The sequence below is a fragment of the Lathamus discolor genome, chromosome 3 (genome assembly GCF_037157495.1).
Source record: "Lathamus discolor isolate bLatDis1 chromosome 3, bLatDis1.hap1, whole genome shotgun sequence".
NCBI lineage: Eukaryota > Metazoa > Chordata > Aves > Psittaciformes > Psittacidae > Lathamus > Lathamus discolor.
Window position 1 is genome coordinate 23,070,712 of NC_088886.1, and position 16,150 is coordinate 23,086,861.

The 16,150-nt window shown below is 42.5% G+C and overlaps 1 protein-coding gene across 6 annotated transcripts in view; it reads right to left on the bottom strand.

Moving 5' to 3' along the window:
* Window positions 1-1,658: 1,658 nt before the first annotated feature.
* SOAT1 (sterol O-acyltransferase 1) overlaps window positions 1,659-16,150 on the bottom strand; it is a 30,411-nt gene continuing 15,919 nt past the window's right edge. For all 6 annotated transcript variants that reach the window (XM_065674087.1, XM_065674084.1, XM_065674085.1 and 3 more), the window contains 13 exons: window positions 13,775-13,923; window positions 13,606-13,665; window positions 13,064-13,171; window positions 11,086-11,368; window positions 10,112-10,190; window positions 9,335-9,416; window positions 8,585-8,630; window positions 7,341-7,470; window positions 6,859-6,956; window positions 6,279-6,377; window positions 5,726-5,861; window positions 4,782-4,927; window positions 1,659-3,930 (listed from right to left, as the gene is read on the bottom strand). In XM_065674087.1, coding sequence (XP_065530159.1) covers window positions 3,874-3,930; window positions 4,782-4,927; window positions 5,726-5,861; window positions 6,279-6,377; window positions 6,859-6,956; window positions 7,341-7,470; window positions 8,585-8,630; window positions 9,335-9,416; window positions 10,112-10,190; window positions 11,086-11,368; window positions 13,064-13,171; window positions 13,606-13,665; window positions 13,775-13,923 — 1,473 coding nt within the window. In that variant the 3' untranslated portion in view covers window positions 1,659-3,873. The remainder of the gene's footprint in view (window positions 3,931-4,781; window positions 4,928-5,725; window positions 5,862-6,278; window positions 6,378-6,858; window positions 6,957-7,340; window positions 7,471-8,584; window positions 8,631-9,334; window positions 9,417-10,111; window positions 10,191-11,085; window positions 11,369-13,063; window positions 13,172-13,605; window positions 13,666-13,774; window positions 13,924-16,150) is intronic.

Genomic DNA, 16,150 nt, shown 5'->3' on the forward strand with positions numbered 1-16,150 from the left:
CAAACCCAACCAAGACCTCGCCAGCCCCCGGCCCTCCCACCCAGCACCTCCAGGCCTAGGTATGCCACAGCATGGCTGTCTCCACGCCTCTCCCCCCTCACCGTTGCAGCCCCCAGACCCGAGGTAGGCCACCCCCCCCTCCCCAGGGCAGCAGAGGGGCCCCGGCCTGTACCTGCCAGCCCTCAGCTGCCAGGCAGCTCGTCCCCGACTCCATCACCATGGAACCAGCCGGTTCTGGAACATGCTCTCTGCCCGGCCTTCCCTCCCTCCCTCCCTCCACCACGCGGCTCTGACCCACATCTCCCCAGAGCAGCTGCCTTCCCAGGAGAGCAACCTCACCCTCTTTTTCCACCCCCCAATGCTCTCTTGCAACCCCCTCCCACCCCACCAATACAGGAGCCTTAGAGAAGAAACAGGCCGAGACAATTTTTTTTCCCTTCCGTAATAGCAAAATATATTTCAATTGCTGTAATACAGTAGATTATAAACTGCTCTTCTGCATGACAGAACTTGGTATACAGGTTGCATACATGGAACCACCGGTGCCCGGGCACACAGCAGCACATGGTGGCTGCCTCACCCCAGCCACCTCAGGGGAAGGGCAGCAACGGCTGCAAGCCCAGGGAGAAGAGATGAGGCCGACCTTGGCTGGCTCAGAGGTACAGTGGGGAGCCGGTTGATAACCCTGATGCTGGTGTGTGGGCTCGCTCACGCTGGACTGCTGACCTTCCAGCCCAGCTACGCCCAACTGGAGCTCCAACAGTTCAGTTTTCCTTTAGCAGCGGACTGCTAAATCCATGTAATCCATGCCATTTTGTAGTAACAAAATACATCAGGGATTCCCCCCACTCCCATGTGTGTGGCACATGCCTTGCTTGGACGGCTGTCACATAATAGCATACACTTCACAGCTCACATGCAGGACTGCTTCGCTTCAGAAGGGTGGAAGCTAAACCCCCCAACAGAAACGACATAATACGCACAAGGATTCTGCAGAGGTTCGGTCCTCCTGAGATCAAACTGTTTTAAAACCCAGATACATTTTGCCACATTAATACTGATTTTTGGGATGTTATTGAACAAGGAGCTGCAGCTGCACTGGCTGCCATTCCAAAGCTGGAGGCTTCCCACCTCGAAGCTGAGAAGTTGCCATGGAAGCAAGCTGTACAGTTCTTGCATTGGAAAGAGCCACAGAAAAATGTATGTATTATTAAGAATCTGTAAAGGGCAGGTTCTGAACCCCAGCATCCTCATTATTGACCAGAACACCATACTGCTACCTCTGGCACTCACAGCCTAAGGAAACTCAAACAAACATGGTATAATTGACTAATTAAACAAGCAATGTGCAAAAGACTTAGCACTTCCCCTTCAGTACTGTTGAGAAAAATGACAATGAACCCACATTCAAAAGCAATTAAAAAATCCCCCCAAAACCAAAAAAACCCAACAAAAACAACCACCCATGAAACTGAAATTAATCCCGATTGTTAATGTCATGACAGCATGGTTGAAGGATGCCTTGATCTACAAGGCTAAAAATCTCAACCTGTCAAAAACTAAGGCTAGTTCCAACAGCTGAGCATTCCTTTCTAGTTGCCTTTTGCTTGCCAGATGCTCAAGCCCTCAGGCTTCAAAGAGCAAGAACACTGACACAGTAAATGCTGATATCCTTTATTAGGAATACGCCAGTGCCAGCTGCGAGGGAAACACCAGAACCTGGCACAAAGTGCCATCATCTGATCTCCTTCTGAGAACACCAAGACAGCAGCCAGACCTGACACAGGCACTGAGAGGCAAATAAGTCCCTAATCCCTCACACCCAAACTGAGTGCAGTTACATCTTGCACGTTAGTGTTTTGAGCACCACAACTAAAATGTACAGGACTAAATTTAATTCTGCATTAAGGAGGTAACAAAGCGGTTTGGCCAAAGGGTGGTGCGGTTTGGTCTGTTTGGGTTTTTTTTCCAAATAGAAACCTTAGTTGCTCCAGCACTTCTGTTCCTTCCTCCCACTAAAGGTACAGAGAAATATTCAGGATTGAGTAATCAATTTAATTCTAAGGATTTTACATAGAAATACTGCCAAGTTTGAGTATGCACATGAGCCCCTTCCTCTGAAATTAACCCAGCTGTTTCAACAAACAAGTTCTAGCAGGATATTTTCAGAGGAGAGCCACATACACAAACACTGCATTTGGCAAATTTGACCTGACACAATGTTCTCACCAGGCGTGAGTGGGATTCCTTCTTAGAGAAGACTAAAGACCTGGAAGAGTGTTACCTAGCTTTCATGAAATTACTTTTGGCTCAGGTTATTAAAAATAGAAACCCAAAAGACAGTCTTAAGTGGATCAGGATATAAGCATTCCCAATACTGCTGGTATCAAATACCAAGGCCCCAAGTCAGTGAAGAAAAGCCATTAACAAAAAGTGCCAATAAAGAACATTTGAGTAATTCAAAAATCCCCATGATCAAAGTTAAGGGGTACTTCCATCAGGTTACCATCTCTCTCCAATAAGGGGAGCTGCAGTTCCAGCAAAACTGGAGATACTATGCACCCAGATTCTAGCTCCCTTTTGCGTTTAGCATCTGTCAGAACAAGGAAACTGAAGGGACTCTGCCTAATTCATAGAAATTGAAACACCAAACTCATATAATGCTTCTGCTTTTATGTGTTTGTATGGGAGGATGTCCTCCCTCTTCAGACAGAGGGTGCCAATAGCTGGAAAACTGATCTTCACTTGAAGCCTCCACTGACACAGGAACAGACACGGACAGATGAAAAAGCAGCTTCTGCTCCCAGCCATAATGTCAACCCTCATCTCCCACTGGCAGTGTCAGAAGCTGCTACAACATAAACTGGCAAAAGGCACTAAGGCGTGCTGGCATACTAGACCGGACGTAGCCATTTCACATGAAAGTGCACTATGTACCTTAAAGTTGATTGCATCTTCTTACAGCTGGGTTGTAGTATTTCAAATCTCTTACTAAAGAAAACCTTAACAACTTGTACATCTGCCAAATTAAAGCAAAAGCTCTTTTACAAGTTAATTCTGTTAAAAGAATTGATTATCTGAAGCAAGAGAAAGGAAGAACTAGAAGAAAAACTATTCCCCGAGTTGCAAGGGCCTTCAGAGAACAAAAATGCTATTAAGTCAGTCAAGGACTAAATGAATACAGAGAAAACAAGTTTTCAGCATCAAAAGTCAAAAAAGACTTCACACACTATGCCCTGCTTCTGAACCTGGTTCTCCAATGCAGCCACAAGTAAACTACAATTCCCTCTTCCTCTGCCCATTTTAAATCTGTAGGCAGCTAACATACACTGAACGCAGTTCAAAGCCATCCAGGAATACTTTGGCTATCTTCAGAGCAAGGAGGCAAATACACTGTTGCTCTGCCACTTGTTCACATCATAGCAGCAGACAGGATGATGAAGAATGCAAGTTTTGTGGACATCCTGTTACGAAAAGGGGGGAAAAAAAACATTGCAAAGGGATGGCTGATGTAGGTGGACGGATGCCAACAATGAGCTACTAGCAAATCTGACTAGCCTATCTGTTGTCCAGAAGAGCAGCAACAGGGGGGCACCCCTGGATGAGTAGGATTCCAGTAGACACCCTTCAGCTCAATGTTTTACTGGCATGAAATGGCTCAAAGTGAGACAGCACGTACTAGATGCTGCCTAAAGCCTATTGCAAACCAGGTCAACTGGTCTGCCTCAGTAATGTTTAAAAAAATTAGTTTCTCCCCAATAATCAGGAGGCACAACTTCCCTTAGAAAAATCCATAGTAAGTTAGGTCACTGGTCCAAACACTTGCAGGACAACTCTGATATTCTGTGATGACATGGCCAGAGCACACCATTTTTACATCTTCATATGACATGACCACGAGCGTGGTTTTAAGTAGTCCAGGAATGTGGGCTGCAAAACATGGAGAGGCAGTAAGTTAGTCACAGGCCAACAGTTGCATGTGGTCCACTGAAGTCTAATTTCCCTATGGGAAAGATCAAATTGCATTTCTGCACCCTGCAACCCTATTATTTTTATCCTCACTTAAACAGTGCATGGAAGCATAGCTACAGCCACAAGTTGTTTGCCTGCCATCCACCTTACCCCCAGTTCTGATACATCAGGTAAATGCTGCGTCTAGTAGTACATTGTGTCAAGAAGCCAGTCATTTATGATGGTAAACTCTTAGCTGAGAAAAACCAAACTTTTAAAATGCAGTTTGCCTGAGGATACCTTGGGTTAAAGCTGCAATCAACTAGGACAGCAAGAAGTTTTACATAGAACAGAAACTGGTACCAAGAAAATGAGTTGTAAGTCAGAGAAAGTAACACCAACTAAACCCCAAACTGACCATTTACAGGCAACCAATTCTCACTGCCATCCACTCTAAGCTGGAAGAGACACAACAGGCTCTGTTTTTTGGGAGCTTCCTAGAAAGGTTTCTACTGACCTCACTAGCGAACTGCTGCAGTTCCATTCACACAGCCTGAACTGCCTAGCATACTCACAAGTACTGGCTTATGTCCTCAGAAATTAAACTGAGGAAAACACACCCTCAGTTTCAAGTAGTGAAATACTGTTAGCATAGAAAGAGCACTAATGAAAGCACTTTTGTTAGGCAGTTTCCAGACTAAATAACTCTAAATGATCTGACACATCTGCCAGAAAGACTCGTGCCATTTAACTTCTGCCCTGTCCCCACAGCAAGAAGGAGCAAGCCCCTCGTGTGGTCAGCTACCCCATGGGAAAGATCAGTCACTCACATTTTCCACAGGGCAGTAGTGGCGAGCATACCACTCCTGACTATAGAGGCAAATGATGACACCTTGGCCCAGGAAGAGGGAAGTCCACATGATCACGTTCCAGATGGGGCCCTTCCGACGGTCATTAAGGATGAAGTTGAACACCACTGGAAACAGACAAAAAGAGAAGCACTGTTCAGAAACAAAATAAGGATTAAAGAATCAAAGATCAACTGACTTCCCTGGATCTTTACCTCCCTTCGTTTCACCTCTGGAGCAACAAGGATGCTCCATGAGGTCAGTATAGTGCAAGAAAATCTGATTATGCTTGGCAGTAGAGCAAATATAATGAGCTGATTTGACATTTACTTCCAGTAAGTCTGTCAATAAGCTGGCCCAGCTGTACGCCTCTGGGGATCAATATCATTTGTATTATACTAGTAACCAAGACATGCTGGCAGAGGTGTCTTAGGGTTTGAGAGCCCTGTAACTCATTCTAACTCAAAACCTAAAATGAAATGCAAGAGCTCTAATTTCTAAATGGACTCTCTTCCTCACTGTAGTAGCAAAATCATACTTATCACTATAACTCCAAAGAGGGAGACTTCCTGCTGACAATTCAACTAAGATGTGGCAAAGAGGAAGCACTACTAAGGTACGGTCACATGAACAGCAGCGTTTCATATACAGTACTCTTCCTCTCCATCAACACCTTACTCATATAAGTCTTAAGCTTGCAAACCCAGAGTGTGTGTGTGTGTAAATGTATCTACTGAGCTACTTTGTTGCAAAAATCCCTTCACAAAGTTTGGACTCAAAACTGGAACTCTTGGACAAGAAACAGTTCTATGTGCTAGTGCCTAGATAACTGCCATCACTATCAGAAGGGCAAATCATGCTTGTTTAGAAAACAGCAAACCACAAAACTCACAACCCACTCACATACACTCTTCCTTGAAACTTACTTCCAAAACACATAAACAGGCAAAAGAGAACTGGATAGAAGAAGCCGAAGCAGATGCTCAGAACATATTCGTGCACAGCAGCTGATACTGTGAAGACAGATAGCATAGCTGCTGCTTTGAACTTCTTACCAAAAAACTAGAAGAGAGAAAAATACCAAATATTAGATATACATGAAATGCTAAGTGCTTTACAGAGCACTGTGCATTTTAGGTGTTTTTCTTCAGGCATATTTCTGATCTCCTGTGTAAGTACTCATGTTGAGCCCACTCATGAAATATATACCATAGCTCATCAAAATAATGCAACATCAGTTCAGGCTGTTGAGTCAATCCTCACATTTCTACATCTCAGATCCACATTCTGCAGACATTAAAGACTTGGAAATGAGCAACGGACCTCTAAAAAGCACGGTGGCTAACCACAACAGCTGAGGCAAGATATTTTTTTGCTTCTCAGTGGACAGTGATGCTGCATCTTGACAAATGCACTGTCTTCCCAAGTAGTTAAATGTTTAATTAACAAAACAAAAGAACACATTTTCTTGTTACTCACCCAAAGGAAGTCCCTGTAGGCATAGTAATAGAGCCAGTCATGTACTACCACATTCCAGGTTCTGTAGTAGTTTGCATAGGAAGTGGAATTCCACCAGTCCTGAAAGCACAGTTGAAAGACTATAAGTGTCATTAACCATAAAAAATTCTACAGGTATTTTCTAGGATGCCAAGTTGGAAAATATTGATCTGAATAATACCAAGCAAACATAACAAGATCTGCCATGAAATAATGCTTTCCGTTACACTTTCAACATTCTGCTCTGTATACCAAAGTTTGATTTCATCTCAAACTGCAGTGGCTAAGATGATAAAGAATAAAGAGTGTGAACAGAGCTACTGAGTAGGACCACGGGCTGGTTCTTTTTGCTCACAGAGTATGTTACCTTAAAAACAATTCAGACCACCAAATAGAAGTCAGATTGGTTTTACAGCACAGCAACAAATCTAAGTCCTAGCAGCATAAACCAAGCAAAACCCTGTGGATGCTTTGGTAAAACAAGTCTTCAATTTCACCACCCTTTCTTTTCATTAGGAAAAAGAATTTTAGAAGCTTTATAAACTGTGACTCCTCTTCTTACCTTGTAAAACATCCTATCGGCAAAGCGCAGCATCTCAGCGAACGCATTGAGCCAACAGTGAAGGAACGCAAAGAAAACCAGGAAGAGAATCAGTACACCTAGAAACAAGGTAGATCCAGGCTGGTTTTGTAGTGTTTTCCCCCAGTCATAAGCAAGAGCATGTAATACAGTCAAGACTGCTCCTATAGGTACTGACACAGATGAACTTTATACTACCTATACAAAAAAGCAAAAGCATTATAGCTAGGGCTCCACAAAGCCTAAAATTTGACTTTGAAGACAGTTAAATTTAAACCCAAGTTTTGGTGGGGTTTTTTTGTGCTGCTGATTCTAAAGGTTAATACCACAATGCTGTCTTAAGTCTGTTCACAAGACCTCTTTTGCTGATCTCTTCCTGTCATGAATGCATCTCACATGAAGCACTTCCCCTCCCTTCTGCCTCTTCCATAAAGATAAAAGTCACATATGAATCTAGGTCACACCTGGCAGAATGGAGTTGAAGATGCAGAGGACCAGCCCTCGAAGATTGAAGGTTTCTTGACTACTGTTGCGAAACTGGGGAATGCAAAGTCTCACAAAGATGTAGTAGGCATAAAAAAGTGAACCAAGCACCTGGAACAAAAAAGAAAATTTGATTCCATTAGAGAAATGCACAATTAACACATCACCACTTGACAGCTCTGGGACAGGAACAGCATCTGCCAAAACAAGTGGAAATAATTTATTTTACATTGCTGTCAACAAAATTCCCTAAGGGTCCAGCCAGAAAGCAAGCCACAACCATCTTTGTAGCACATTAAAAACCAGGAGCAGAATCAACTTCTCTTTACTACTACAGCAGCTCTAAGTTTCTCCTAGTCTTATCAATTCAGAAGTTATGACACAGAAGATTTGTGCCAAGGCCAAAGAAGGTACCCTTGATCTAGGCCCTAGACAAGGGCAGATAAAACAGATTTAACTACAGTAAGTATTTTTCAAATATTAAAGCTTACTTCTCTTTTATCCCAAAGGGGATGTTTACAGGCCAAATCACCTCAGGCTTTCTCTGGCTAATGAATCCAGATTTTGGATTAGGGTCAAAATGGAAGTCACTGCTTTAAGTGCTCTGACTGCTGTAAGACAGGTGTATGCTTTGCCACCCTCTTTTGCCAAAGAGCAAGCAGCCAAAGGCCTTTTCATGCCTTTTAATTGTTTTGCTTTTTAAACCATGAATGCATTGTCTGAAAGTAAACGTTTCATACAAAGCCACTACTTGGAAACACATCCGCAAGAAGCTATTGAAGCTCATATCCGGAAATGTGAAGGTGAGGTCAACCTTGAGCTCAAATAAGCACTGAAGATTTGGACCCCAGGCCTCGTTATTTCAAAATTGGTCCAAATATCTGCTGACAGGTAGCTGTGCCAGTGCATTACAGTACAGTAGTAGTGTAAAGAAAGAGGGCCAGAACATGGATACTGCACTCCCCACGTACATGTGGCTTTTGTTTGTATGGAATGGAATCTAAAGGCTTGTTTAAAGGGATTACTTTGTGGGTTTTTTTTTCCCCCTTTGACACAACCATTAATGCAGCACAATCACTGTTTCTCTTTTTAGTCACTAAAAGGTATTCTATTCTGGTAAGCCCCCACCAAGTAAACAATGATTTAATGCCAAAGGGAGAACTGCTGAGCAACACAGTTTAGATGATCTCCAAAAATGCATTCTTCAGAAAGCTGCACTACTCACCTGTGCAAATTTGGTAGCTACATAGCCCCATCTTATTGTGGGATTCCTAGGAAAAAGAACATATCATATCACATCTAAATAGGAGCTCAAAGCAGAAAAGACCTCCTTTCAGTTACTGATTTTTACTGACCTATACTCAGAAAAAATGGGGCTTGAATTCCAGAGTTCTTAATCTCCTGACATCCAAGAGACGTCTGCCAAATTGCTGGTTCCCCCCTTTCAACTAGAGCAAGACAACTATGGCAATTCCATAAATGGAAAAGTATCTGGAGGGCAGCATTATGCAATTACGTAGGAGGTGGTAAGCTGCCCAATAGTCACGTAAAGGACTGCTGACTTGACAATTGTCAAAGTGCAACCCAGCAAAGTACAGAAAAATTTGGGAGTTCCCAGTTTTAAAGGCTTCAGCCTGCCTCCTCAAACCCAAGAGGCAGGGCTGCTTATTAGACCACATAAAACAACATACAAGCCTACTGCAGGCACTGTGCATCATCAGATACTCTGTAGTACACTCTTAATTTGTTTCAAGTGTACTTCCCAAAGAAATAAAACCAGAAGTGTAAAGTCAAAATACTATTGTGGTTAGAGCGAATTTTCATGACCAGGTCCTGCCCTTGCCATGTTACTGACTTAACTACATGTTTATGAAAGCTGTAACAAATAAATTTAATCCATCACATCCAGTGATGCTTAATGCTGGCTTCTGGTTTTAGACTACTTTGATGTTCTGTTGGTGTTGCTTACATTTACCTGGGATAGTTGTCTCTGTAGATGAGGGTGGGAGCAAAGAGGAAGTACAGGTACTGAGAAATTCTGGGAATAGGTACTGTGCCTGGAAGAGGGAAATAAAAATTAAAAAAGAACACTCTGCAATCTCTTTGCTTACTCATGGTTCAGTTTCCCAGTACTCTTTCATAACATAGAACCCTTACCACATCAAAAAACTTCATTCTGGAACTAAAGGTATGGGATTTGCAGAAAATAAATCAAATCAAGAAGACCTGTCAGACAGAACTGCCATGAAGCATAGTTTACAAGTGAGGGTGACTAACAGTAGTGCAGTGCTAACACTCTGGTATCACATTTATTTCCCTGAAAGATGAAGCTGTAAGGCCTGTATCAACATGTGGGTTCAATGTTCTGCTCTGGCATGCCTTGCTGAAAGAGCTTCTGTGCCTCTACAATTGCTGTCATTTCAACTAGAGCACTGAACTGGAGGTGTGCAGGCAGCCTCTAAATACCTTTTACTCCTAAAAGCAGAAATAAGGAATCATGTTGAAGAAAGACTTGAGATGCAGAGATGACTTAGACCTGAACAACAGTCTAGCTCACTGCCTAATATCAAATAAAAAGGTTTACGCTGAAATTATGATGAAGAAGGCCACCTTAAAGCCTCGTGACACCTCCATCCAAAATCACCTATTCAAATCCTACCTCTCCAGTTCAGAAAGGGAACTCAGAGCAACTGCAGGGAAACAAGAGCTGGTTATGTACTGCTATCAAAAAAAAGGACAGCAAGTTACTCACTGGACTTGTCCTTTACAGAACACAGGACTCTGGGTACGTTTTCCCGGATGAATGAATGAGCCTTCATAACAAGACGAACCTGTAAGACCAAGAACATAGCAGTTTAGCACTCTCACTTTCCAAACTTCTCAATAAAGACTGGATCAAACATTTAAAGCAACATCTTCAACATCTTTGCTTCTCTCTAATTTACCCCTTTTACAAGGAAAGACTTGAAACTGACTCTTTGAAGTTAGATGTGTTCTACAGCAATTACCACCATGCTGGAATAATGTGGCACCAAGCATAAATAGTACACAGCTATCAAACAGGGTTTTTTATTTCACACTGAAGGACCAAAGTGGGGGCTAATCCAAAGTTAATTCTTCAAACCTACACTCATCTCTGACCATCCCTATTGTAACTCCATGGTCTGACCAAGTCTTCTACACTCTTGCAACTCTTCCTCCCACTTCCCCCAGAAAAGAGAATTCCACTTTCAATAATGTTATGACTACAGTCAAAGACAGTTCCTTCTTGGGAACAGAAAGGGAAACAGGAACCACTTGCTGACCATGTACTTCCGCTTTCCTTTTTCTTATTTTTTTCTTAAGAGGAATATCATAGCTTCCTTGTGAACTATGGCATAACAGTATCTTAAAGATGGATTTAAGCAGTTAGAAATCCACAAGTCAACTAGAAATCAATGGAATTTTAGCCTTAAAATATGTCCAGCAAAACCCCACAACAAAATCTTAAATACAGAGTAAACAAACCAACCAAACAAATTTTCCAAGTTAAAATTAAGTTTACTATCTACTTTTTCTCAGTAGGCTTGCTGCATGTAAGTCTGTTTTCAAGTCAAAGACAAACTCCATCTACAGCCCTGGTTTAGTTTAATGACTAAAAGCAACACTTGACTCCTTAGGAAAAAGGACACTTTCCATTTTGAAAACAAGGTTCAATATATCCAAAGAAACTGGGTAGGGACTTACCTGTTCCAGTATTACAATGAAACGAGAAGCTGGAGGCAGGGCATATGATACAGCAATATACGTTGGTCCCAATCCAAGTCCAGCTGTTTGGAACACTGTGAACAACATTCCATAGCAGAGAGAGCGGATTGCCCGACGAGAGGAACTGCAATAGCCTTGGGCCCACCAGACAAAAAGATTGTACGGAACAATAACTGTGGCACAGAACATGCACAGCCAAGTACAGAAGACGACTGGGAACTTTCCAAAAACAAAGACCAAGAGGTCAAATCCTAGGACCAGCCTAGAAGGCAGAAGAAAAGAGACAGTATTTGGTACCCACTGTTTCATTAGAAATATTTCTACTCCCCTAAGAGGCCACAAAATGCAAAGCTTCCACATGATAATTGTTTGACAGTGTAGAGAGAAGTGACTGTGGGGATTTTCAGCTCAGAAACAAAGGGCAGTCTGTGGCCGATTTAAGTGACCAACCACAAGCCCATCAGAAAGAGAAAGACAAAGGACTCATGCCATCAGTGCTGTTAGGCACAGCTTACCTTCAAATCCCACAGGGCTTAAGCACGTCTTTAAGATCAGCATGTGCTTTAGAAGTATGCTCAAGCTCATCTCTAAGAACAAGCATGTGACTAAGCAACCCATTGCTGAACCAGGGTCCAAAAGAGCTTTTGAGGAACACTCCCAGGACATCAGCACTATTACACAAAGAATCAGTTCTTCACAGGGGTTTAACATCTAAAGAGGCTTTTCCCAGCCTCTATAGGCATGGAGATATTTTAACACGCAGAACTTAAACCTAGTTTAATTCTGCTTTGTGAAATCTGTAGGCATTCCACATGGATTCAGTTTAGAGGTCACCCAAAAGGCTTAAGGTCATTAGATGGTCAGTACAAATACTTCCAACTGGTGTGCAGTGGGTACTTTGGCTAATTAATCAAGCTTAAAACTAAAGGATCTTCAACCTTACTGACTATCAAAGTCACCAGTGCCTGCTCCTACGCATAAACGGCTCCTCTTTTCTGACCTTAGCTTAGAACGTAGTATTAAGCACACCAACACAATTTATTTGTTCCCATGTGGAGGCTCACTTGCAAACCGGATTCAAATTATCAGATCTAGCAGAGAACACAGAAACAATTTTCTCACTATTTTAAGTAATCAGAGAATCCAACCCTATTTGTTTTAGAGGTAAGTATCTTTTCTCCTCCAATGTCCATACACTAAGTTAGGGTCAGTTAAATAATATTTAATGGTGCACGAGCCTGTTCTTATACCTAGACAAGAGGGACAATTATTATAATGAAGATACAGGTCTGGTTTTGTACACTGAAGATCACATAATCAACAAGATAAACATGTAATCCTACTTGTGTACATGGAATACAGCTTGCCAAGATACTGTTTAATGCAACAGGCAAGCGTGAGGAAACCAGTCTTTTGGCTACCTGCAAAGCAGAGTCTTAACAGTCTGTGCCAATATCCTTGAGATTTTTCTCTAGAGAAAAAGTTCTATTTTTATTTAATCAAAAGTATGTTGCAGAACTGTCATTTTTAAGCAGAGGAAGGACTGCTGAAATATTAGGAGTTTTTCTAAACCCAGCCCTCCTTCAAGCAATGCAAGCAGCTGAAAGCTACCACTTTAATAAATATATTCAACTAAACCAGTCTATATTCAGTAATGACCCCCTCTTTTTGCTGGTCTTGGGATGAACTTAGCACGTTACGCCAAGTTGTGCTGGCCACAATTCTCATGGAATACCTGCAGGATATTCCTAATATCTGGCTTGAAATTACCATACACCCTTAACAGCAAATTTCTGCATATATTCAAAGCATATAAAGTTTAAAACTCTTCTTCCAACAATATCTCAAGGAAGTATGCCCCCTTCTTTCTGCTCCTCTCTGCAGTTTCATGTACCTCTGAAGCCTTGGAAGCAAGCATTTCCCAGCCCTGATTCCTGTATTTCTGAAGCATTCTTACCTTCCTTCATCAATGAAGTCTACTAGAAGCGTGCTGAGGATGAAGACAATGAGAAGAGCGATGAACATGTGGTAGATCGTCCTGATGTGACTTACTTCAAACAGCTCACTAAGGGAGAAATTCAAATGCTATAAGGCCATTCCCATAGTACATCACATCACATCTCCAGCAGTTTAGCTTTCAGAGTTCCACAGTGGGGTAAGATGACATCACTGCTATCCCAATTCAGGAGAGTAAAGTTAATGTAGAATTTGAATGCCAGTCTACACAGACACATCCTTGGTTTATCCTTAGACAAAGGATAATTAGCCATTATCTCAGCAATACCGAGAGGACTGTAATTAAGGTTTACATTCAGGGAAACCTGAAGGCAGTAGTAGACATTTTAGAAACAGAGAAGCTTGAACAGATTAGCCCACATAGGTTTGAACATAAGGGCACAAGTGGTGGTGGGGAGAGCCCGTTGAACTAAAGCCTAGTTAGTTTGCTATCTGGAGTATTTTCAAACAATTTGATTGAAAACATGGAGTTAAGTTACTCACTCTAAAAGGGACCTCCTGGCAGTAAAGATCTTCCCATGTTCTGGAGGGGCCCTCAAGGTCCTGCAAACAAAGAGGAGAACATTTGAGACAAGAAAGGAAATGAAATAAGAAAGGAAATAAGGCTTTCAGGCAACATTCTTATTATAGGAACACCTTAAAATTGACTTACCTGGCTTTGAGCAGTTCCTTCTCTGAACAGGAAGCTGGGAATAGGGAGGCTGAAGATGAGGAATCCAGGAGTGCCGATTTCGCCACCAAATTGTTCACAAATTCTGTGAAGTGACTGTCCACTTCCTTCATGAAAGCTGGCTTCAATTGCTGACAGTGAAAACACAGCAGAAAAGTGGTTAACAATCTGGATGAATTTTTTTATTATTATTTTTTAAACATTCATATTTCTTTTTATCCCAGAGCAGGACAAAGTAAGGCATCAAGAAAACATTCCTACAGCATTTGCCAACAGCTGGAGCCAACTTCGACAGGACTGGGGCTTATCCTGTCCTGTTCACACACCTCAGGCCAAAGAACTTTGAATAATAACATATCTCTTCTTCATCAGATGCAACACAGAGGCAAAGCAAACACACTGATCTTCATATGTATGTCTGGAGGGGTGAGTATTTCACATTTAGAGAGCCAAGAAGGTTGATACATGAGCCCCAGGAAACATTTCTCAATTTTAACTAGTTACATCCTTAGCATACAAAACAAGATGATTTACTTATACGCCCATTTAGTGTTACTAAGGGGAAAACTGACCTTCTTGTGCTTGTGGCTAAGCAATCGCCATTGATTTTCTCACACCCTAACAGAGGTGATCTCAATGATGTGACTGTAGGAAGAAGGACCAAATTTACCCTGCCACTGCTACCACTGTTTGGATGAAAACTTTCAGGTACCACTAAAATTAAAGAATGCACAGAAAAATTTTAGGAGAGCAACGGACAGAGTAACATTGCTAAGCATTTAGACTGAGCAGTGAGAGACAAAAACCTGGTAGGCAGCAGGACTGAAGTTTAAGAATTCATGGGATCAGATATCCCAGTTGAATCTCCTACATTCCATTTTCTTTGGACAGCTTTACATAGAGTATCTTCTCTACTAACAGCCAGTTGTGACAATGTTGAACCATTCTCAGCCTATTCTTATTTTTCTTCTTTCATTTTAATAGACAAAAGTAACTTCTGAAGCATGACATGGACAGTGGGATTGAGCGCACCCTCAGCAAGTTTGCCGATGACACCAAGCTGTGTGGTCCGGTTGATATGCTGGAGGGAAGGGATGCCATCCAGAGGGACCTTGACACGCTTGTGAGGTGGGCTGATGCCAACCTTATGAAGTTCAACCATGACAAGTGCAAGGTCCTACACCTGGGTTGGAGCAATCCCAGGTACAGCTACAGACTGGGCAAAGAAGAGATTCAGAGCGGCCCTGCAGAGAAGGACTTGGGGATGCTGGTCGATGAGAAAATGAACATGAGCCGGCTGCAGTGTGCGCTCACAGCCCAGAAAGCCAACCGTATCCTGGGCTGCATCAAAAGGAGCGTGACCAGCAGGTCGAAGGAGGTGATCCTGCCCCTCTACTCTTGTGAGACCTCACCTGGAGTATTGTGTGCAGTTCTGGTGTTCTCAACATAAAAAGGACATGGAATTGCTGGAACAAGTCCAGGGGAGGGCCACGAGGATGATCAGGGGACTGGAGCACCTCCCGTATGAAGACAGGCTGAGGAAGTTGGGGCTGTTCAGGCTGGAGAAGAGAAGGCTGCGTGGGGACCTAATAACAGCCTTCCAATACCTGAAGGGGGCCTATAGGAATATGCTGGGGAGGGACTCTTCGTCAGGGACTGTAGTGACAGGACAAGGGGTAACGGGTTAAAACTTAAACAGGGGAAGTTTAGATTGGATATAAGGAGGAAATTCTTTCCTGTTAGGGTGGTGAGACACTGGAATGGGTTGCCCAGGGAGGTTGTGAGTGCTCCATCCCTGGCGGTGTTCAAGGCCAGGTTGGATGAAGCCTTGTGTGGGATGGTTTAGTGTGAGGTGTCCCTGCCCATGGCAGGGGGGTTGGAACTAGATGATTTTGAGGTCCTTTCCAACCCTAACTATTCTATGATTCTATGTGGTTTACTAGAAGCCTCAAATTCTAAGGGCGCATCAAAAGCCAGAGATGAGCACCCTTCTCTACCATCTTTTTTGAAAAATGGGAGAGGGAAAAAAAAATAAAAAAAAAAAAAAATATAATTAGCTGAGGATAAAGCAGAGGCCACCCTGCTCAGAGCCTGCTTCCTTCACCTGATAAAAGACTTTTTCTAGAAAAAGAAAAACATTACTTAACTCTCCTAATAATAAGTTATCTAGACAAGGGCTATGGTTAATCTTCAAAAGGCAGATTGCAAAATGAGATGATATTCTTACACCCCTTTCATCTTGCCTAAAGATGAGCACGTGTAATTCAATCATGTATTTTCCTGTCTGAAATATAGTTAATCTGCTACTCAGTCCATCACAAACTTTCAAAGACCTGATCTCCCACACCCCAGGCAGAA